The sequence below is a fragment of the Babylonia areolata genome, chromosome 3 (genome assembly GCF_041734735.1).
Source record: "Babylonia areolata isolate BAREFJ2019XMU chromosome 3, ASM4173473v1, whole genome shotgun sequence".
NCBI lineage: Eukaryota > Metazoa > Mollusca > Gastropoda > Neogastropoda > Buccinidae > Babylonia > Babylonia areolata.
In genome coordinates this window covers 47,754,221-47,776,114 of record NC_134878.1, presented here as the reverse complement: position 1 = coordinate 47,776,114, position 21,894 = coordinate 47,754,221, and the positions used below count along the sequence as shown (strand labels likewise).

Sequence of the window (21,894 nt, the reverse complement as noted above, 5' to 3'; positions counted from 1 at the left end):
TGGAGCGAACAAGGCAGCGATGGCAACGTTTTAGTGTTGCTGAAGTACTTGAAATGCTACAAACTGAAGGGTCGGACATTGAAGAGGTGGATGATGACGAAGAAGAAAGCGAATTTAATGCAGAAAGTGAGCATGGGTATGGTGATTCGGGGTGAAAAATTGGCAGTATTTTCTACATATGGCAAAACTGTAAAAATAAGATGAGAAATTTGTTGGGTTTTTTTTTATATGTAATAGCCCAACACGTAATAAACCAGTTCTGAAAGTTTCATTTTCTTACACAGTATTTTGTATTTTTTGTAATTTTTTTCCAAACCCTTACAAATGGGCCGTCTGTGGGGAAAAGCAAGGGAGAAAACTTGTCGTCCCGAGTGAGTTAAGTCTGTGTTTCAGTGATGAGTGTGTGCCCATGTTGCCCGTGGCAGGTCCCAACAAGACAATGATTCGGGACTTCTGGCGCATGGTGTGGCAGCACCGAGTCAGCAAGATCGTCATGCTGACCAACCTGGTGGAGGCCTGTAAAGTGAGTTGTCTCCCCTTGTTGTTGCTCTTTTTTTTTACCACTTGTCTTCTTGTTGCCATCCTTAGTGACATCTTGTCTTCTTGTTGCCATCCTTTGTGACTTCTTGTTGCCATCCTTTGTGACTTCTTGTTGCCATCCTTAGTGACATCTTGTCTTCTTGTTGCCATCCTTTGTGACTTCTTGTTGCCATCCTTTGTAACCTCTTGTCTTCTTGTTGCCATCCTTTGTGACTTCTTGTTGCCATCCTTTGTGACTTCTTGTTGCCATCCTTTGTGACATCTTGTCTTCTTGTTGCCATCCTTTGTGACTTCTTGTTGCCATCCTTTGTGACATCTTGTCTTCTTGTTGCCATCCTTTGTGACTTCTTGTTGCCATCCTTTGTGACATCTTGTCTTCTTGTTGCCATCCTTTGTGACTTCTTGTTGCCATTCTTTGTGACATCTTGTCTTCTTGTTGCCATCCTTTGTGACTTCTTGTTGCCATCCTTTGTAACCTCTTGTCTTCTTGTTGCCATCCTTTGTGACTTCTTGTTGCCATCCTTTGTGACATCTTGTCTTCTTGTTGCCATCCTTTGTAACCTCTTGTTGCCATCCTTTGTAACTTCGTGTTGCCATCCTTTGTGACTTCTTGTTGCCATCCTTTGTGACCTCTTGTCTTCTTGTTGCCATCCTTTGTGACCTCTTGTCTTCTTGTTGCCATCCTTTGCGACCTCTTGTCTTCTTGTTGCCATCCTTTGTGACCTCTTGTCTTCTTGTTGCCATCCTTTGTAACCTCTTGTTGCCATCCTTTGTGACTTCTTGTTGCCATCCTTTGTGACCTCTTGTCTTCTTGTTGCCATCCTTTGTGACCTCTTGTCTTCTTGTTGCCGTTCTTTGTGACCTCTTGTCTTCTTGTTGCCATCCTTTGTGACCTCTTGTCTTCTTGTTACCATTCTTTGTATTGCTGTTCTTTGTGACCTCTTGTCTTCTTGTTGCCATTCTTTGTGACCTCTTGTCTTCTTGTTGCCATCCTTTGTGACCTCTTGTCTTCTTGTTGCCATCCTTTGTGACCTCTTGTCTTCTTGTTGCCATTCTTTGTGACCTCTTGTCTTCTTGTTGCTGTTCTTTTTTACCTCTTGTCTTCTTGTTGCCATTCTTTGTGACCTCTTGTCTTCTTGTTGCCATCCTTTGTGACCTCTTGTCTTCTTGTTGCTGTTCTTTGTGACCTCTTGTCTTCTTGTTGCCATTCTTTGTGACCTCTTGTCTTCTTGTTGCCATCCTTTGTGACCTCTTGTCTTCTTGTTGCCGCTCTTTGTGACCTCTTGTCTTCTTGTTGCCTTCCTTTGTGACATCTTGTCTTCTTGTTGCCATTCTTTGTGACCTCTTGTCTTCTTGTTGCCGTTGTTTGTGACCTCTTGTCTTCTTGTTGCCATCCTTTGTGACCTCTTGTCTTCTTGTTGCCGTTCTTTGTGACCTCTTGTCTTCTTGTTGCCATCCTTTGTGACCTCTTGTCTTCTTGTTGCCGTTCTTTGTGACCTCTTGTCTTCTTGTTGCCATCCTTTGTGACGTCTTCTTGTTGCCGTTCTTTGTGACCTCTTGTCTTCTTGTTGCCATCCTTTGTGACATCTGTTTGTGGATGTGTGTGCTGCTTGTTTTCAGTGTGGAATAAAATGACCAACATGTGATTGTGCAAGAAAGGGATGCAGTTAGTGTGAACATACAAGTCCTAGAAATTTTGCAAAAGACCATAACAAATGAATGACAACATAATATCCAGCCTATATAGAGTCTGTCTGCCTGTCTGTCATCTTGTCTGTCAGTTTGTTTATCTATGTTCTTAAGAATGTGTTGTTTTTGGTTGTTGTTTTTTTCTTTCCTGTTTCCTTTTCTTACACATTTAGGAATCAAACTCAGATATAACGAGGAGCGATTTTGGATGTTTTCTAATCTTTTCAAGTTCATTGCTCAGTAACGTCGACCTGTTAAAACTGATCAAAAATGTTTAGAGAAAGGAAAAAAAAAAAAAAAAGATTGATGCGATGCTGTGCTGTGCCTGACAGAAAAAGTGTGAGCAGTACTGGCCGGATGAGGGCACGATGAAATACGGCGATGTTAGCGTGCGGATTGTGGACACTGCAAAGTACACCGACTTCATCATCAGGACCTTTGAGATCTCCAAAGTAAGTTTCACTTTCAGTTTTAACTTCTGAAGGTGGCGTCACTGCATTTAGACAAATCCATACACGCTTCACGACACCACATTTGCTAAGCAGATGCCTGACCAACAGCATAATCCAAAATGCTTAGTCAGGCCTTGAGTGCACACATATATATTTGTGAGTGGATTTCTTTTTCAGAATTTTGCCAGAGTACAACACTTTATGTTGCCAAGTTGTTGTTCTTCTAGTGCGCAAATGTGTGCTGCGTAAGGGACCTTGTTTATCATCTCATCCAAATGACTAATCGCTCAGTTTGATTTTCTGGTCAGACTTGGAAGAAATGCTGAGACCAGGATTTGAACCCAGACCCTCGCCTTGCAGATCCATTCAGCTTTGTTATTTGTTTGTTTTTAGTGCGCCTTGAATATTCTTTTTCTTTTTTTTTCTGGACTTGATAGTTGGCCACTCTTACTTTGTTGTACCTTTTTCCTGTTGGCAATTTTTGGGGTTTTTTTGCATGCCAAGAAAACCTGGAATTTATGCCTTGAACACACACATGTACGTGTTCGTGCGCATGCACTCTGAACATGCACATGCGTGCATACACACACAGTTAACACCAACCCACAAGCACAGATACCGCACAAAGACTACAATGGGAAGGGGGGAGGGGGGAGGAAAAAAAAGGAAACACAAGAGGGTTGCAGAAGGTGATGATGATATGGATATTTATATTGTGCCTATCTGCAGTCGGAGACCAAGCTCTAAACGCTTTACAAACTCAGGGTCATTTGCACAGCAGGCTGTCTACCTGGGTAGAGCTGACTGATGGCTGCCATTGGGCACTCATCATTCGTTTCCAGTGTCATTCGATCAGATTTCAGACACACACACATACACACTCAGACAGACGTGTAGCATTTATGTGTATGACCATTTTGTTTATTTACCCCGCCATGTTGGCAGCCATACTCCCAATTTCAGGGGTGTGCATGCTGGGTATGTTTTTATTTCCATTACCCACTAAACACTGACATGGTTTTCAGGATCTTTAACGTGCACATTTGATCTTCTGCATGTGTATGTACATGAAGGAGGTTCAGGCACTAGCAGGTCTACACATATGTTGACCTGGGAGATCAGAAAAATCTCCACCCTTTACCCACCAGACACCATTATTGATATTCAAAGTCGGGACCTTCAGGTTGAAAGTCCAACGCTTTAACCACTTGGCTGTTGCACCTGTCACAGACTAACAATTACGCCCACGGAAGGAGACAGACTGACAACTATGTTTCGTCACATCTGCTTCTTGTTGTTCGATTGTGAGATGGAAAGCCCAGTCTCCGTGATGAAGGTAGCTGTAGGCTGCAGGTCCTGCACACAGCCACAGAGCCTCCTGGTGTTTACGTCACATCTGAACGCCTGTCCTTGTTGCTGTGCAGGACGAGAACAGCCGCATCGTCAAGCAGTTCCACTTCTGCACGTGGTCAGACCACGGGGCCCCAACCTACCCCACCACCCTGCTGGCCTTCCGCCGCAAAGTGCAGAGCTTCAGCCCTGACAACACCGCGCCCATCCTGTGCCACTGCAGGTACGGGGGTCAAACCCTGCTGTCCATGCCAGCCAGTTCCTATCCCACCACCTCCTGGGTCTGTTGTTACCCCCGGGGACACAGCTGTCTGGTAGAGATTAACACCAAGGTCTATGTGTCTATGTATGATAGTCAGTCGTGTTCGACTAAGACCATCAGAACAACAGAGGAGGTAACTGCTGTCAAGTTACATTGCCTACTCTCTCAGCCAAGAGGGTTTTAGGACAGTCCGCTTTGGGAATGGTTCCCAAAGGCCAACTAGCCCCCAAGGATGCAGCACTAAGAGCCAGTGCAATTTTGCCTCCTATGTAGACCAACCTGGAATGACCACCCTGGGGTGAGCTTACAGTGTGTCAGAACTGATCCCCCCCCCCCCTCCTCCCATTCCCCCCAGACCTCCCACGCTCAGAGCAATAGGCATCATTCTAGGCTACGTTGAAATAACCTGACCACTTGGGGTAAATTTAGCCAAGTCAGAATCGGTATAGACTATTAAAGTTGAATTCTCTTTGTTTGCTTCCATCAAGTTGTAATGGAAAGAGAAGTTGGGGAGGAGTTTGTAAAGGCCAGTTCAAAATGACCCCCTTTTTTATGATGACAATGCAGGAATAGGAGGGACAGGGTTATCGCTATATAAATAATGTAATGATTCTGTATAATACAAGTAACGTAATGTGTTGTTATGACGATGATGATGACAGTGCAGGAATAGGAGGGAGAGGGTTATTGCTGTATAGAAACTGTAATGAATCTGTATGATACAAGTAATGTATAATGTATTATTATTATTATAATGATGACAGTGCAGGAATGGGAAGGACAAGGTTATCGTTACTGTTGTGATGATTACAGTGCTGGAATAGGACAAAGTTACTAGTGTATAAATAGTGTAATGATTCTGTTATGATACAAGTAATATAATGTGTTGTTATGATGATGATGAATACAGTGCAGGGATTGGGGCAGACTGGGTTGTCGTTACATAAATAATGTATTGGTTATACATAACAGGGATAGCATGGAGAAGGTTATCACTATACAAATATTGTAATGATTCTATATAATGCAATTAATATAATGTGTTATCATGATGATGATGATTACAGTACAGGGACAGGGTTATCACTATATAAATAGTGTAATGATTCTGTATGATACAAGTAATATATTATTATCATACTGATTACAGTTCAGGGATAGGAGGCACAAGGTTATCACTATATAAATGATGTAATAAGTCTGTATGATACAAGTAATATATTATTATCATAATGATTACAGTTCAGGGATAGGAGGGGCAGGGTTATCGCTATATATATATATAGTGTAATGATTCTGTATAATACAAGTAATATATTAATATCATAATGATTAGTCAGGGATAGGAGGGACAAGAGGGACTATACAAATAGTGTAATGATTCTGTGTGATACAGGTAATATAATGTGTTACTATGACAATGATTATAGTGCAGGGATAGGGCAGACAGGGTTATTGCTGTATGAATAATGAAATGATTCTGTATAATACAAGTAATATATTGTGTTATTGTTGTGATGATTACAGTGCACGGATAGTAGGGACAAGGTTATCGCTATATATTGTAATTATTATATATAATATAAGTAAAACAATGTGTTACGACGACGATGATTACAGTGCAGGGATCGGGCGGACGGGGACCTACATCGGCCTTCACTACCTGCTGGACCAGGCCAACAACGAGGGCCAGGTGGACGTGCTTCAGGCGGCTCACAACATGCGCGGCAATCGCGTCAACATGATCCAGACCTGCGTGAGTGTCCCCTCCCTCTCTTCTCCCTTCACCGCACTGCAGGGATGATGGAATGTGGTTCTGTTGTGTCGTAATGATTGCAGTACAGGGATAGGAGGAACAGGGTTATCGCTATAGAAACAGTGTAATGATTCTGTGTGATACAGGTAATATAATGTGTTACTGTGACGATGATTATAGTGCAGGGATAGGGCAGACAGGGTTAGTGCTATACGAATAATGAGTCTCTGAAACTGAAATCTGTCTGAGTTTCCAAAGTGAAAAGACGTTAAACTAAAGAACGAACAATGTCGTTGGAAGCCTTTTTCGACTCCTGGAAAGATTTGTAATTGTTTGTCTCCCAAAAAGTCACCAATCTCACCCAAAAAACCAAAAACAAAAAAAATCACAAAAATTCAAATAATGTTCAACAGTATGAAAGAGTACATGTTTTAATGAAGGAAAATGAATGGAGAGTATGATTGTTATATTGTCATTGTAGACAGGATAGCTTACAATCATGGGAAGATAACCAAGATTTTCTGAAAAAAAAAATACACAAAATATTTTGAAGAAAAATAGAAGAAAATTTATGTCTGTGGAAATGGTACTGAAATATTTGCAAATGTATTGGACATTACTACCGAGTGCATTGATGTTCTTTCACACACACACACACACACACACACACACACACACATTACTACCAAGTGCATTTTTGTTCTTTCACACAACACATTCACACACACACACACACACACACACACACACACACACTATCACCCGATGTTGCAAAACATGCATTCACTATGTACAATAAGCAAAGTGAAAAAGCAGACAAAAACACTTCGAGAAATCACTTTAGAGTGCGACGAGTCAAAGTTAGCAAATGATACTGTATCCAGACTATATTGTGGGCCATTACTATACAGTCTATTTTAGAGTGCCTCTCAGTCAAAAAAGTTAGTTTATTATACAGTACCCAGACCATATTGTGGACCATTTCCTGCACATCCTTTTTGCATATATTTTGGCGTGTATTTACACAGTGTGGTTTTTTTGTCTGTCCACAGGAGCAGTACATGTTTGTGTATGACGCCCTGCTGGAAGCAGTAATTGCCGGAGACACCACCATCCCCAAGTCATCCTTCAGGGCCACCTTTGAGGAGATGAGTCAGAATGAGAACGGCTCGGAAAATCCTTTGGAAAAACAGTATGATGTGAGTGGGGGTTTTTTTGGGGTGGGGGGTGTGGAACTGTCTTGATTGAAAGTCTACGGTCAGAATACAGGCAGTGTAAATTTCATGTTGGAACAAGCAGAAAAACAAGAACAAAACACACACAGACACACACACACACACACACACACACACACACACACGACAGAAATAGAAACATTCAATTTTTTTTTATATACTATAGACCTTTTTCAAGGATGAGGTGAATGTCAGAATGTGAGAAAGACTTACGAAGTATGACATGTTTTTATGTGATGTACACCTATCTTCTCTCTCTCTGTCTGTCTCTCTCTCTCTCTCTGTCTCTCTCTCTCTGTCTCTCTGTCTCTGTTTCTATCTGTCTCTCTGTCTCTGTCTGTCTCTCTGTCTCTGTCTCTCTCTCTCAGTGCTTTTGGCCACATGTTTGCATGTGTGTATATATATATATATATCTTGCACACCCACAGTGCAAGCTCCACACACTCAGCTAAGTGCAGAAATGAGACATCAAGGCACCATCCCATGTTTAAATCAAATACATTCCATGATATAAAGATTAATGAACTTTCAGTGATAGTGTGTTGCAGACACTTTCAGAGTGTAGTGTGTTGCAGACTGTGCAGTTAGTCTTTTTGTAAAGATTGTACCTATTAACGAATGCTCTGTGTGTGTGTATCTCACTGTAGTGTGTGTGTAGATTTCATGTCAAGGTAATGCTTCTATTTGTGTTGCAGACTGTGCAGTTACTCTTTTTGTAAAGATTGTACCTATTAACGAATGCTATCTGTGTGTGTATCTCACTGTAGTGTGTGTGTAGATTTCATGTCAAGGTAATGCTTCTATTTGTGTATGTGGTGTGTTGCAGACTGTGCAGTTACTCTTTTTGTAAAGATTGTACCTATTAACGAATGCTATCTGTGTGTGTATCTCACTGTAGTGTGCGTGTAGATTTCATGTCAAGGTAATGCTTCTATTTGTGTATGTGTTGTGTTGCAGACTGTGCAGTTACTGTCACCCACCATTGATCGCTCAGAGTGCACGGCAGCCTTGTCCGAAGACAACATGGCCAAGAACAGGTTCAAGAACGTGCTGCCTGGTAAGCTTGACTGATGTTTTGTATTGTATGGTACATTGTCTTGTATACTGTACTGTATTGCTCTTTTGTCACAACAGATTTCTCTGTGTGAAATACTGGCTGCTCTCACCATGGAGAGCACTTCATTACAGCAAGAGCGCCACCCTTTTCTTTTCTTTTCTTTTTTTTCTCTCTGCCCACAAGTGGGTTTTTTTTTCCCTATCAGAGTGGGTTTATCTACAGAATATTGCCAATTTTGTTGCTGTGGGTTCTTTTACGTGTGCATGCTGCACACTGGACCTGGTAAATACACAAAAAGTAGCGACTGCCTTTCAAACTCATTTCACCAAGATTCAGCAGTCAAGGAATTAATGTGCCAGGTTTGTATTGACTGTGGGATTTGAAAATGGATATGTTTGGAGCACTGTTCATGAAAATCATTTATTGAGTCTCTGAAACTGAAATCTGTCTGAGTTTCCAACATGAAAGTAGCCATAACATTTGTCTGGAATGGATAAGCATGATGTTCATTTTGTCATGATAATTCAAAAGTTTGATTATAAAGCTTTAATCATGATGGCCAGTTTATGAAGATAGTTATAAACATTAGGATCTAATCTCTCTGTCACTGTCTTGCTTCCAGCCAATCGAAGTCGGCCGTTTCTGTACACTCCTATTGACGGCTGCAATGACTACATCAATGCAATATTCCTGTCGGTGAGTCAGACACTTGGTGTTTAGTCAGTTTGCTCGTGTGAAAGTTGTTTTTTTTCTGAGAGGTAGGAAAAGTTTAGAGTTTGTGTGAAAAGAGTTCTGAAGAACTTCAGGGTTTAAGTGTTTGAGATAACCCACGGAATAACAGAAAGGGATATTATTATAATCATTCTTATCATTTGCTCTCCTATCGTTTTGTACATTAATCCTGTGTTAAGCACTTTTTTTTGTACTGTGCAGTTATTGTTTTTGTATGTGATGAATATGAAATAATAGTAAATTAGTTTGGCTTTATGGATAGTAATAAATAAATTTGGCTTTTTTGTCGCTTGCAACAGATTTTATGTAATAGTAATTCTGTGGAGCTGTGATTCTAATCAAAATGTCTTGTTGGATAAAGATTTGGCAAAGACAGGAAGATAAGCATCGACTGATACAGAATATCAAACTTTGTGCAGAAAATGTCAGGACAAGGATCTAACCTTTATGTCAGTTTAATGCCATACCAGTTTTAAAGTCTGACCAGCAGAAAAGATGAAATTTTTGTGGTTTTTGTTCTTGTTTTTGATTGTGTGTAACATTAGAGGCTTCAGTCAGATCGTTGCAATACAACGTCAGCGAAAAAAAGGCCAACGATTGTTTAATTTTTCTTGTTGGAAGAGGCTTTCTGTGTAATTTATTTCATGCAGCCAAGACAGTTTGGTTAAACTTAAGTACTGTTGCAAAGATGAGCAACGTGGTCTGATCTATCCTGAGGTTTGATACCAGAAAAATACTATCATCATGTATGTTGTGTTTCATATGGTTTGTATTCTGTTTCTGATTATGTTAATTTAATTTTTTATGTTTAATTTTGGTATAAAATACTGTTGCTGTTACATAATATCCTCCATGCCCCAGAAGGGGCGGTATAAAATACTGTTGCTGTTACATAATATCCTCTATGCCCCAAAAGGGGTGAAAAGATTAAATATCCTTGATTCTTGATTCTTGCTTGCTCTCAGTGATAAAACCGTGAAGCGGTAATGCATCAAGGCAGTTAGGGTGGTGTTCTGAATGACTGCCTGGGTGTAGAGAAAGCTGTGCTGGTGGTAAGGGAAGAACCTGGGGTGATCCCTCCACAGAGGGGGCATGCAGACTGTTCTTGTCACTGTTAGATTTGTCTCCGGTGGTCTTACCACCTTTGTTGTTGAACGTCAAGATTTAACTTCTTGATTACTGTTTACGAGTATACTTGTTAGTGAGGGGCTGCCAGCTCACTGGGAGAAGACTAAGCTTTACAGGTCAAGGTGTCAGTCACCATTCTGTATCTGGTCTATTTCCTCATAGGATTATGTTGCCTTTGTTAATCAAAATCAGTTACTTCATCAAATAACTACACAAAAAAGTAACTGCACTTCAAACTGGCACTATACTAATGCCATATCACCTAGGTTCTGCAGTAAGGGATTAAAGCAGTGTGAACCCCGCGTGGAATTGGTGGACGTAGCAAAAGTGAACAAAGCTCCAGATCCACATTTGTATTTTGTGTGAGTATCTTGTCATAAAAATCATTTGAGCAAACTGAATAGGGTATTGTATTTGTATGTTAACTGATTGTGTTTTGTCAGTGACAAACTGAACAGGGTGTTGTATTTTTTACATTAACCAATTGTTTGGTCAGTGACAAACTGAACGGGGTGCTCTATTTGTACAGTAACCGATTGTGTTCTGTTAGTAACTGAAGATCCTCGGTAAATCATCAGTGAGCTAGAATTTACTTCACAGAAAGTCCGTGTGGAAGTGTTGATCAGAAACCATCTGTCACAACCATTTCTGTGATTGTACCCAGTGGTGTGTTTGGAGAGTCCCTGTTGGAGGCTTACAGAATGCTTCTGTTTCAGGGCTACACGCAGAAGGATCGCTTCCTTGTGACGCAGATGCCACTCCCAAACACTGTGGCCGATTTCTGGCGCATGCTGTATGATTACAACTCTGACGCCATTGTCATGCTTAACGAATTTGACAGAAATGATAAGGTAATGCATCATGTCCATGTGTGTGTGTGTACAGGTCTGTTGATCGTTGTCTGCTCTTCAATTACCAAATTGTTGATTGTCTATTTTAGGTGGAAATTTGTAATTTTCAGAGAGATAGATCCTGCAAAATTATGAAAGAGAAAAAGATGTGTTGACATAATGACCAGTAGCCTATGTGTAGAAATGTGCTGCATGGTTGGGGGAACAAAACCCAGTGTTGTTTAGCTATGAGTATGATACCAATTCTTTGATCAGACTGACAGTTTATATTTTAAGACCTTTTTTGTAAGAACCAGTTCTGCTGACCTTGGGAGCAGTCTTGAAATAAGTCTTACTTTATGGTATGATAGTCAGTCATGTCCGACTATGACCATCAGAACAGCAGAGGAGGCAACTGCTGTTCTGACTATCTGGGCTAGAATTTGATTATAGTGGAGAGTGCCCAAGTTAATCCCCACTCTCTCGGCCAAGAGGGCTTTAGGACAGTCAGCACTGGGATAGTTCCCAAAGGCCAGCTAGCTCCCAAGGCTTCATCTCCAAGAGCCAGTGCAATCTTGCCTCCTAGTTTGAGAGTCACACTCCTTCACAAAAGACTAAGCTGTGAATGAATTCCCATTTCAGTGGAGAAACCATTGATCATACAGCTCTCGATTTGCTGTTGGTCAACTGTAAGCTAATGTCAGTTTCTAAAATATGCAGAGCGTTGAGCCTTGCTTTATGGTGGAAGGCCAGTAACAACAGCGACAGTGTATAGGAAATTGGCACTGCTCTTCGGAAGTCGTGGCACTGTGTTGTGAAACTCAAGGAAGGAGATTTCTTTCATATGGAAGCATGTGTCAAAGGACTCTGTATGGACTGTCTGACTGTCTGTTATGAGTAGTCAATACATTTCTGTTATTCTTCACTTTTCAAAAAGCACAAGACAGTATTATTTTGTGTCATGAATTTGACACGACTTTTTAATGAAAATTAACCAAAATCAGAATGGTATGTCTTTATTATGAAGTGTACCAACGTTGCAAGGAATCTATTGAAAGTCATAATGTTATCCTCTTTTTTTATGAAATAAGTATTTATTTACACCTACTTAACCATGACCCACTGGTGCAGACTCCGGTAAGTGTCTGATAGTACTGTCCTGTGCAAAACTACTACTCCCCACTTATGCAGAGAAATAATAATAATGATGATAGTATTTATTTAGCGCTGAATCTTCTGCAGTACCAATAAAAGTGCTTTCACACCATTTATTTTTACGCATGCATGACTCTAAAACTGAAGACAAAGAAGAGATCAAGGGAGGGAGGCTGTCTTGGGAAGAGGTGGGTTTTAAGGCCAGACGTGAAAGAGCTGAGTGCGGAGACCTGATGATTTGAAAGAGGAAGTTCATTCCAAATGCAAGGTCCAGAGACAGAGAAAGAACGGTGGAGTGTTTGAATCTGGATATGCCTAAACAGAGTGGATCCGAAGTTGATCATAGAGAGCGAGATGGAGTGTAGAGGTGAATCAAAAGGAGATGTGGCTAGTGACCTCCCTTATAAAGCGTGTCCGATTTGTGGATCAGTGACTGTTGGTGTGCCATGTTGCAGTCGTGTGCGCTGTACTGGCCCGAGGAGTATGGGTACACGGAGGAGCACGGCCCCCTCAGTGTGGAGCTGCTGTCATCCTCAGACGTGGACCCCGACGTCACCCTGCGTATCTTCAAGCTCAGTCACCACGGCAGGGTGAGCGCACTGTTTGCTGTCATCTGTCTGAAAACAGCTCCTCTGGAATTCACTGCCTGTTGGGCACCAACCAGCAGCACTCCCTCTGTTCAAATCCCAGCCAAAAACCCATCTGCTCTGCTCCCTCTGTTCCCAGCCAAAAACCCATCTGCTCTGCTCCCTCTGTTCCCAGCCAAAAACCCATCTGTTTTGCTCCCTCTGTTCAAATCCCAGCCAAAAACCCATCTGTTCCGTCTGTTCAAATCCTAGCCCCAAAACCCATCTGCTCTGCTCCCTCTGTTCAAATCCCAGCCCCAAAACCCATCTGCTCTGCTCCCTCTGTTCAAATCCCAGCCAAAAACCCATCTGTTCTGCTCCCTCTGTTCAAATCCCAGCCAAAAACCCATCTGCTCTGTTCCCAGCCAAAAACCCATCTGCTCTGCTCCCTCTGTTCCCAGCCAAAAACCCATCTGTTCTGCTCCCTCTGTTCAAATCCCAGCCAAAAACCCATCTGCTCTGCTCCCTCTGTTCCCAGCCAAAAACCCATCTGTTTTGCTCCCTCTGTTCACAGCCAAAAACCCATCTGCTCTGTAAGGCGTTTTTGTGTTGTTTTTTCTCCATTGTTGATTTGAGCTGTTTTCTGCTCATAGGTGTGTGTGTGTGTGTTGTGTATGGTTGAGTATTGTTGGTCATTTTCAGGCGTTGCTGCGTGTGAATGGATGATTGCCAGCGCATTAAGTCTGAATTTACTGAGAGAAATGCGCTGTACGAATGCTGTTTATCATCATCATCATCATCATCTGTAACAGCAAGGCGTCTGTCTCTCTTCATCAACTCCAGAGTAAACCAGTTGCAGAACTCTTTAGCTTTTGTAGTTCGTTCTTTCTTTCTTTCTTTCTTTCTTTCGCTCTTTCTGAAAAACCCAGCACACCGTGTTGCCTGTGTGTGCAGGGGGAGGAGCGGGCGGTGAAGCAGTTCATGTTCAAGCCCTGGCCCGACTACCAGTCTCTGCCCAACGCGGTCACCTCCCTGCTGCGACTGCACCGCATGGTCAACGACTGGTACAAGCAGAACGGCAAGGGGCCCGTCACCATCCACTGCATGTCAGTGCTGATTGTTGTGTGGTTTCATGACGGGTGCCATAGCCGAATGGTTAAAGCGTTGGACTTTCGATCTGAGGGTCCCGGGTTCGAATCACGGTGACGGCGCCTGGTGGGTAAAGGGTGGAGATTTTTATGATCTCCCTCCCAGGTCAACATATGTGCAGACCTGCCAGTGCCTGAACCCCCTTCGTGTGTATACGCAAGCATAAGATCAAATACGCACGTTAAAGATCCTGTAATCCATGTCATCGTTCGGTGGATTATGGAAACAAGAACATACCCAGCATGCACACCCCTGAAAGCGGAGTATGGCTGCCTACATGGCGGGGTAAAAACGGTCATACACGTAAAAAGCCCACTCGCATATACGAGTGAACGTGGGAGTTGAAGCCCACGAACGCAGAAGAAGAAGAAGAAGAAGGTCGTTTCATGTCCTCTTTTCATACAGACCTACAGACATGCATACGTGCATGCATATATACATGCATACATATGGACATACATATATAATTGCATGCATATATACATATGAACATATATAGGTACATACTAACAGACAGACAGACAGACATACATACATGCATGCATACATGCATGTGTACATACATACGAAGATATATACATTCAAACATACATACATGTGTACATAAATACATAAAATAAACTATACTTAAATATACATACATTTATAGAGATGGACATGCAACCTGCATACTAGAATGCTGTGTTATTTTGTTTGGGTCGTTTTTCTTGAGTACCAAACCTGCCATTTAACAATTTGCAATGATTTTACAGAAGTGTTTCTCATTCTGAAATTGTGTTTCTTAAAATACATGTTATTTTATATTTTTCTTTTTTAGTGTTTGTGTGTATGTTTGGGGGAGAACATGAAGTGGAGAGGGGTTCGAGGGGGTGTGGCAAATCAAGCCACTGTGTTGTAATTCTTGTTTGTTTTTTATATGTGTTGGGTTTTTTGATTGTTTGGTCCAACCTTTGGTCATGTTTTGTGTGCTTTGAATTCCGCTGTGGGCTGAGATGGTGCTGATAGTGTGTGGTGTGAGCGACAAGCCCGTGGATGCACAATTTTTGTTAATTTCCAGTTGAACGAGTGAAGATGATGTATTGTTCAGAGATGCAAACTATTACGATTTTTGCTGTATTTTGCTCAGTCGCACTTTGTTCCAATGTTAGCCAACATCAAAACTGTTCCAACAAGTTCATTTTCGACTGTATAGCATGATCACATGCTTTCCTGTCATGACATTACCCATATACTCTGGACCCATCGATCATGAGGCCAGGGCAGTCACTTGGTGTCTCATGATAATGCTTAGCTAATTGTGTGCGTGTTTACATTGAAACAGCATTGAGTGGACCAATCAGCTTAACCGTAGCAGTTCAGAGTTACACCATGTTGCAGGTAGCCCCAAGTGTTTGTATGCATTGTAGATAAATTGTACGTTTACTGATGTGGTGCAGAGTCTGAGTGTTCCTACCATACTCAAAATGTTTCTACCAAATTTCCTGATTGTTCCTACAAACATTTGACAGGGCTTGGTATCTCTGATTGTGTTGTGTTGGTACTGTATCAGGAACGGTGCCAGTAAAAGCGGTATCCTGGTGGCCGTGTCTCTGATCTTGGAGCGACTGGAGCTGGATCTGGAGGTGGACGTCTACCAGACCCTGAAACAGATCCGCGTCCACCGACCTCAGTTCATCGAAAGCTTTGTCAGTGTCGCTCATGTCTTTGTATATTTTCTTTCTTCAGTTTGACATCTTTTCACTGTTGAAATTAATATTTGAAAGTGAAAGTAATATTAGACGGTGGGGGTGGGGGGGGGGGGGGGGGGGGGGGGGAGGAAAAAAAATGTTTGTGCACTTGGGAGATGGGGAGGGGGATGAACAGTAAGAGGTGGGTGGGGGGTGACGTCTTTGTATCTGTATGTCATTTTGTGTGACCTCAGTTCATCGAAAGCTTTGTTAGTGTCTCTCACGTCTTTGTGTCAGTGTTTGTGTGTCATTCTGTATAACCTCAGTTCATCGAAAGCTTTGTTAGTGTCTCTCACGTCTTTGTGTCAGTGTTTGTGTGTCATTCTGTATAACCTCAGTTCATCAAAAGCTTTGTTAGTTTCGCTCACGTCTCTGTGTCAGTGTTTGTGTGTCATTCTGTATAACCTCAGTTCATCAAGAGCTTTGATAGTTTCGCTCACGTCTTTGTGTCAGTGTTTGTGTGTCATTCTTTTAGACCACAGTTCATCGAAAGCTTTGTTAGTGTCACTCACATCTCTGTGTCAGTGTTTGTGCATCATTCTGTATAACCTTAGTTCATCAAAAGCTTTGTTAGTTTCGCTCACATCTCTGTGTCACTGTTTATGTGTCATTGTGACCTCAGTTCATCGAGAGCTTTGTTAGTGTCACTCACGTCTTTGTGTCAGTGTTTGTGTGTCATTGTTTGTGACCTCAGTTCATCGAAAGCTTTGCTAGTGTTGCTCACGTCTCTGTGTCAGTGTTTGTGTGTCATTGTTTGTGACCTCAGTTCATCGAAAGCTTTGCTAGTGTTGCTCACGTCTTTGTGTCAATATTTGTGTGTCATTGTTTGTGACCTCAGTTCATCGAAAGCTTTGCTAGTGTTGCTCACGTCTTTGTGTCAGTGTTTGTGTGTCATTGTTTGTGACCTCAGTTCATCGAAAGCTTTGCTAGTGTTGCTCACGTCTTTGTGTCAGTGTTTGTGTGTCATTGTTTGTGACCTCAGTTTATTGAAAGCTTTGTTTTGCTAACATTTTGTTTTAGTGTCATCATTCAGTCAGGAACTTCGGTGTTGTCCTTGACAATACACTGTCCATGCAAAAATTTATCAGTCAGACATGTCAGTCCTGCTACTGTCAACTGCGACGCATCAGTGCCGTCCGGAAATATCTATCCACTGACGCAACATCTAGACTTGTCGTTTCTCTCATTCTCTCTCGCCTTGACTACTGTAACTCTTTATTGTCTGGTCTGCCTGCTTCATCCATTCAGCCCCTTCAGCGCATACAAAACTCTGCTGCCCGACTCGTCCTCAGAAAGAAAAGATCTGAGCACATCACTCCTCTTTTGCAACATCTCCACTGGCTCCCTGTCTCACACTGAATAAAGTACAAGATCAGCACTCTATGTTATAGATGCATTCACAAAACTGCCCCTTCCTATCTCTGCGGCTGCCTTCACCTCTACACTCCATCTCGCTCACTACGATCGGCCTCGGATCCACTCTGTTTACGCATACCCAGATTCAAACACTCGACTATTGGCCGCTGTTCTTTCTCTGTTTCTGGACCTTGCGATTGGAATGAACTTCCTTTTTCGCTTCGTCAAGTCTCCACACTCAGCTCTTTCAAGTCTGGCCTTAAAACCCACCTCTTCCCAAAATAGCCTCCCTTGCCTGCCCTTCCTTGTCTTTAGTTTCTGCAGTATTAGAGTTATGCGTGCGTGTGAATGACTGGTGCGAAAGCGCTTTGATTTGTCTCTGCACAAGATCCAGCGCTATATAAATACCATTATTATTATTATTATTATTATTATTATGAATTTTTGTTGCTTTTTTTGTCTTTTGTGCCACTTTTTCTTTTTGTTTGTTTTTCACCTTGCACTTTTTGGGGGGAGGGTGTGTGTGAGGGGGGTGTTGATGTGAAGGAATGATACTACAGGGTTCACAAAAAATTAAGGACCACGTAAGGAGAACTTGCATAGTTTCCTTCTAGGGGGCATGGTGAAATGATGCTTAATTTTCAACAAACCATGGCGTATGCAGTCTTGGATGTACTACAGTGATAGCAGGAATGATTCCATTTCTGTTCTCCATGTATTTGTGTGTATGTGTGTGGATTTAGTATAGCGATAACAGCAATTATTCCATTTCTGTTCTCCATGTATTTGTGTGTATGTTTGTGGATATTTGGGCATGATGGGATTACAGTGATGACAGGAATAATTTCATTAAGTCATACTGTTGAAAAAATGTGTTTTGGGGTTTTGTGGAAGCCAAAATAAGATTGCTTTAGGAAGATACAGTATGTACGAAAAAGAAAAAGGATTGAAATTACATTAAATCAAACTTTGTGTTTAAAATCGGTTGTTGTTTTTATCAGTTTCAAGGAGGTGTCTGTCTGATCCATATACACTACACCACATCTGCTTTGAAAAAAAAAATAAATAAATAAACACACAAATGAACAAACAAAAAACCCTCTTTGTTAACCACATACAAAATAATTATTATAATGTGAACAGTTAGCACACTATCCTGAAGCTCATCCAAAAATTCATGGACAGAAATCATGATTTTGGTGAGTTGAAGGGCAGCTAAGAATAGACGAGAACGTGACACTCCCGCGGCTTATAGACCGAACTTTACGGTAGCTATAATTGAGTGACATGAAATGGATGTACAGACTTTTTTGATGGATTATTTTTTTTCAGGCAATGGTTAATTTTGTTTCAAAAACAAAAAATGGATATAAAGAAAGAAAAACAGCTGACTGGTGCATGCTGACATTTGAACAGGAGCAGTACCAGTTCTTGTACCAGGCGGTTCTGGAGTACCTGGACAGCCTGGAGTGACGCAGGCAGGGTGACGTGAAGATGCACGTCCAGAGGCATCGGCACCGTCGTCCACTGACAAGAACAATGTCTTCAGGTGGTGTCATCTACTGCTAGGAACAGTGTCTTCAGGTGACGTCACTCAGACATGAACATCATTATTTTGGAGAGATGAACTTTGTCATCAAGTAACATCGTTCAGAGAGATGAAGATATATCATTCACATTCATCAACATCATCCAGTGACAGCATTCACATATGTGAACATCATCCAGTGCTGGCATTCAGAAATGTGAACATCATCGTTCAGAGATATGAACATCATCTGGTGACTGCGTTCAGAAATATGAACATCGACATTCAGAGATATGAACACCACCCATTGACTGCATTCAGAGACAAGGACAGTATCATTTAGATACATAAATATCTTCCAGTGATGACATTCAGAGATACAAACATCATCCAGTGATGACATTCAGAGATACAAACATCATCCAGTGATGACATTCAGAGATACAAACATCATCCATTGACAACATTCAGAGATACAAACATCATCCACTGATGACATTCAGAGATACAAACATCATCCACTGATGACATTCAGAGATACAAACATCATCCACTGATGACATTCAGAGATACAAACATCATCCACTGATGACATTCAGAGATACAAACATCATCCACTGATGACATTGAGAGATACAAACATCATCCAGTGATGACATTCAGAGATACAAACATCATCCAGTGATGACATTCAGATTCATGATCAGTCATCCAGTGAAGGAGAGTGGGGGGACGTGACATAAGCGTGTTAGTTGTGTCGGCTGGATCAGACACACACACATCAGTGGGTGTCTTAAAACACGGCACTGAAGGCCCCCTTTAGCAGTCAGTGTAATGAGCTGTGGTCAGTGGGCCTGTCAACAGCAGCTCACATCTTCAGGAACATTGATTGGATGCATCGTCAGCTTGCTACAGGCCTGATGTTGAGTCAGCTGAATGTGCAGGGTATTTTTGTGAGTGTTGATGTGTAGATCCAAAAACAAATTTGGATTCAGTAAGTTAAAGGCTGTTATTAATGTGTTATTATCTCTGGGTTACAGTTTGAAAGTACGGAAGTTGTGTGGATCAGATTGAAGGGTTTCCCATGTAGCTTTTGATTTGTTTAGAATGTATGAAATGATTCAGCATTGGTCACAGTTGGGGAGAGTGGTGGTGTGTTGACAGAACCAGTGATGATCAGAATTATTTGAGAGAATTTGTTACTGGGTGTTGATGTCAGATTGGATTTTGATCAAGCTCAAAATGTTGAAAAGAACAAAAGATGAATTGGAGGTGGGGAGGGGGGGGGAGCAGGATTATGTTGCCAGATTGTGTCAGACACTGATGTGCAGAATGTCCTCCAGTCAGTCTCGCCAGCTGTCCTCTGCACACCAGGAATTATAATTCTGGGACAGATACTGCAGGAGATGAGGTCATTTTTCTTTTCTTTTTTTTCTTTTTTTAATGAACACTTTGTTTCGTTTTCAAGTTTACATTCCATTCTGATTCCAGAGTGACTGGAGATGAAATATATTTCCAGCTCAATGTTCTTTAGACGTGAGAGCAGGATCTTGTGTTCAAGTTGTGTGGGAAACACTAGTGACAGGTCACACAGTGCAGTCTTTGTTCAGGTGACCTGAACTTAACATCAGCTTTACTTGATTGCTCTTTTTTCTGTTTTTTAGCTTGAGTCTGCGGCAAGAGGTTTTGTCTTTCATTATGCTGATTTGATTTGTTTGCATGTGACGTGCATGGTGGTTGATGTTCTGGTCAGAGTGTCAGACTTCCATGCTGGTGACAGAATGCACAGCATCAGAACCCTGGTTAGGTATCTGTCAGTAAGAGGTAGACTAAAATAATCGTGGTTAAAGTCGACTCACATGAGATAAAAGAGGCAACATGTCGAGCCACAGGCTCTTCTTCAATCAAATGAGTGAGTGACAGACAGAAGATACAGAGAGAGAGAGAGAGAGAGTACAGGTAAGGAAAGGAGTGAGAAGAAGGTATCCGTCAGTCTTGGGGAAACTGTGGAATCGTGCTGTGGGTGGGTGGTGATTGCTGCAGCGTTTGGACGTGGCTGGGACAGGCGCAATAGCCGAGTGGTTAAAGCGTTGGACTGTCAATCTGAGGGTCCCGGGTTCGAATCACGGTGACGGCGCCTGGTGGGTAAAGGGTGGAGATTTTTACGATCTCCCAGGTCAACATATGTGCAGACCTGCTAGTGCCTGAACCCCCTTCGTGTGTATATGCAAGCAGAAGATCAAATACGCACGTTAAAGATCCTGTAATCCATGTCCGCATTCGGTGGGTTATGGAAACAAGAACATACCCAGCATGCACACCCTCGAAAACGGAGTATGGCTGCCTACATGGCGGGGTAAAGAACGGTCATACACGTAAAAGCCCACTCGTGTACATACGAGTGAACACAGAAGAAGAAAAGGACGTGGCTGGACCGGCCAGTACAGGAGAGACAGTCCTCCCCACACTGCACACAGGTCAAGTCTGTCACTGGTCTGTCTGTCTGTCTGGCTTTGGGCCTTTCTCCTCAGTCTCTCTGCTGTGGAACGTCAGCACCAGAGCTCAGAATATCAGCAATTAAGTCAGTTTACTTCTTTTTTGTTCTTGTTGTTTTTCAACTTTTACAAATGTCCGGACACCTGTAGATGTTGTTGTTTTTGAAATTTCATTCTTGCAGTGAAATGTCTGACAATTCAGCTGTGTAGTTGAATCATTGGGAGAAGAGTGTATTTTTTCCTCGTTTCCCCCACCATGTCATAGCGGGCATACTTGTTGATCTTGTGCAACTGTTGTAAAGAAGTAGTTTTTGTTAGTGAAGTTGACCTCTGCGGTTGTTGATGAAAGGAGTGGTCAGTTTGTTGTGTTGTGGGTTCTTGCTGTGTTGTGTTGCACGCCATGCAGCATTAAGGATGTGGGATGACGGCCAGCTTGCTGGCCAACTGCTGCCATGACCAGCGTGTCGACAGACATCCCTGTGCTAGTTGGTTCCTTTGTCTGTGTGTCTGTCTGTGTGGGTGTGTGTTTATGTATCTGGGAACGTGTGTGTTGTTGGTGGGACTGTGTGCACGTTTCTGTTGATGGGAATGTGTGTTATATGTTGATGGGAATGTGTGTTATATGTTGGTGGGAATGTGTGTTATATGTTGATGGGAATGTGTGTTATGTGTTATATGTTGGTGGGAGTGTGTGTTATATGTTGGTGGGAATGTGTGTTATGTGTTATATGTTGGTGGGAATGTGTGTTATATGTTGGTGGGAATGCGCACATTTCAGGTATGTTCTGTTGTTGAGAAGAATGTGGAATTATGTTTCCCCAACTCTGCCAGATAGAAATAAGAGAATGTGTTCAGACTTTTTTGCTGAATCTCACAGGTTGTTAACT

The 21,894-nt window shown here is 42.0% G+C and overlaps 1 protein-coding gene across 1 annotated transcript in view; it reads left to right on the top strand.

Moving 5' to 3' along the window:
• The window catches only part of LOC143280595 (receptor-type tyrosine-protein phosphatase epsilon-like), a 56,808-nt gene extending 37,831 nt beyond the window's left edge, over positions 1-18,977 (top strand). The window contains exons 15-26 of the mRNA XM_076585306.1: positions 426-523; positions 2,562-2,681; positions 4,106-4,254; positions 5,914-6,049; positions 7,102-7,248; positions 8,242-8,341; positions 8,964-9,037; positions 10,918-11,052; positions 12,642-12,776; positions 13,707-13,858; positions 15,451-15,586; positions 18,401-18,977. Of these exons, the coding sequence (XP_076441421.1) occupies positions 426-523; positions 2,562-2,681; positions 4,106-4,254; positions 5,914-6,049; positions 7,102-7,248; positions 8,242-8,341; positions 8,964-9,037; positions 10,918-11,052; positions 12,642-12,776; positions 13,707-13,858; positions 15,451-15,586; positions 18,401-18,457 (1,439 nt within the window). The 3' untranslated portion in view covers positions 18,458-18,977. The remainder of the gene's footprint in view (positions 1-425; positions 524-2,561; positions 2,682-4,105; positions 4,255-5,913; positions 6,050-7,101; positions 7,249-8,241; positions 8,342-8,963; positions 9,038-10,917; positions 11,053-12,641; positions 12,777-13,706; positions 13,859-15,450; positions 15,587-18,400) is intronic.
• Positions 18,978-21,894: the final 2,917 nt, after the last annotated feature.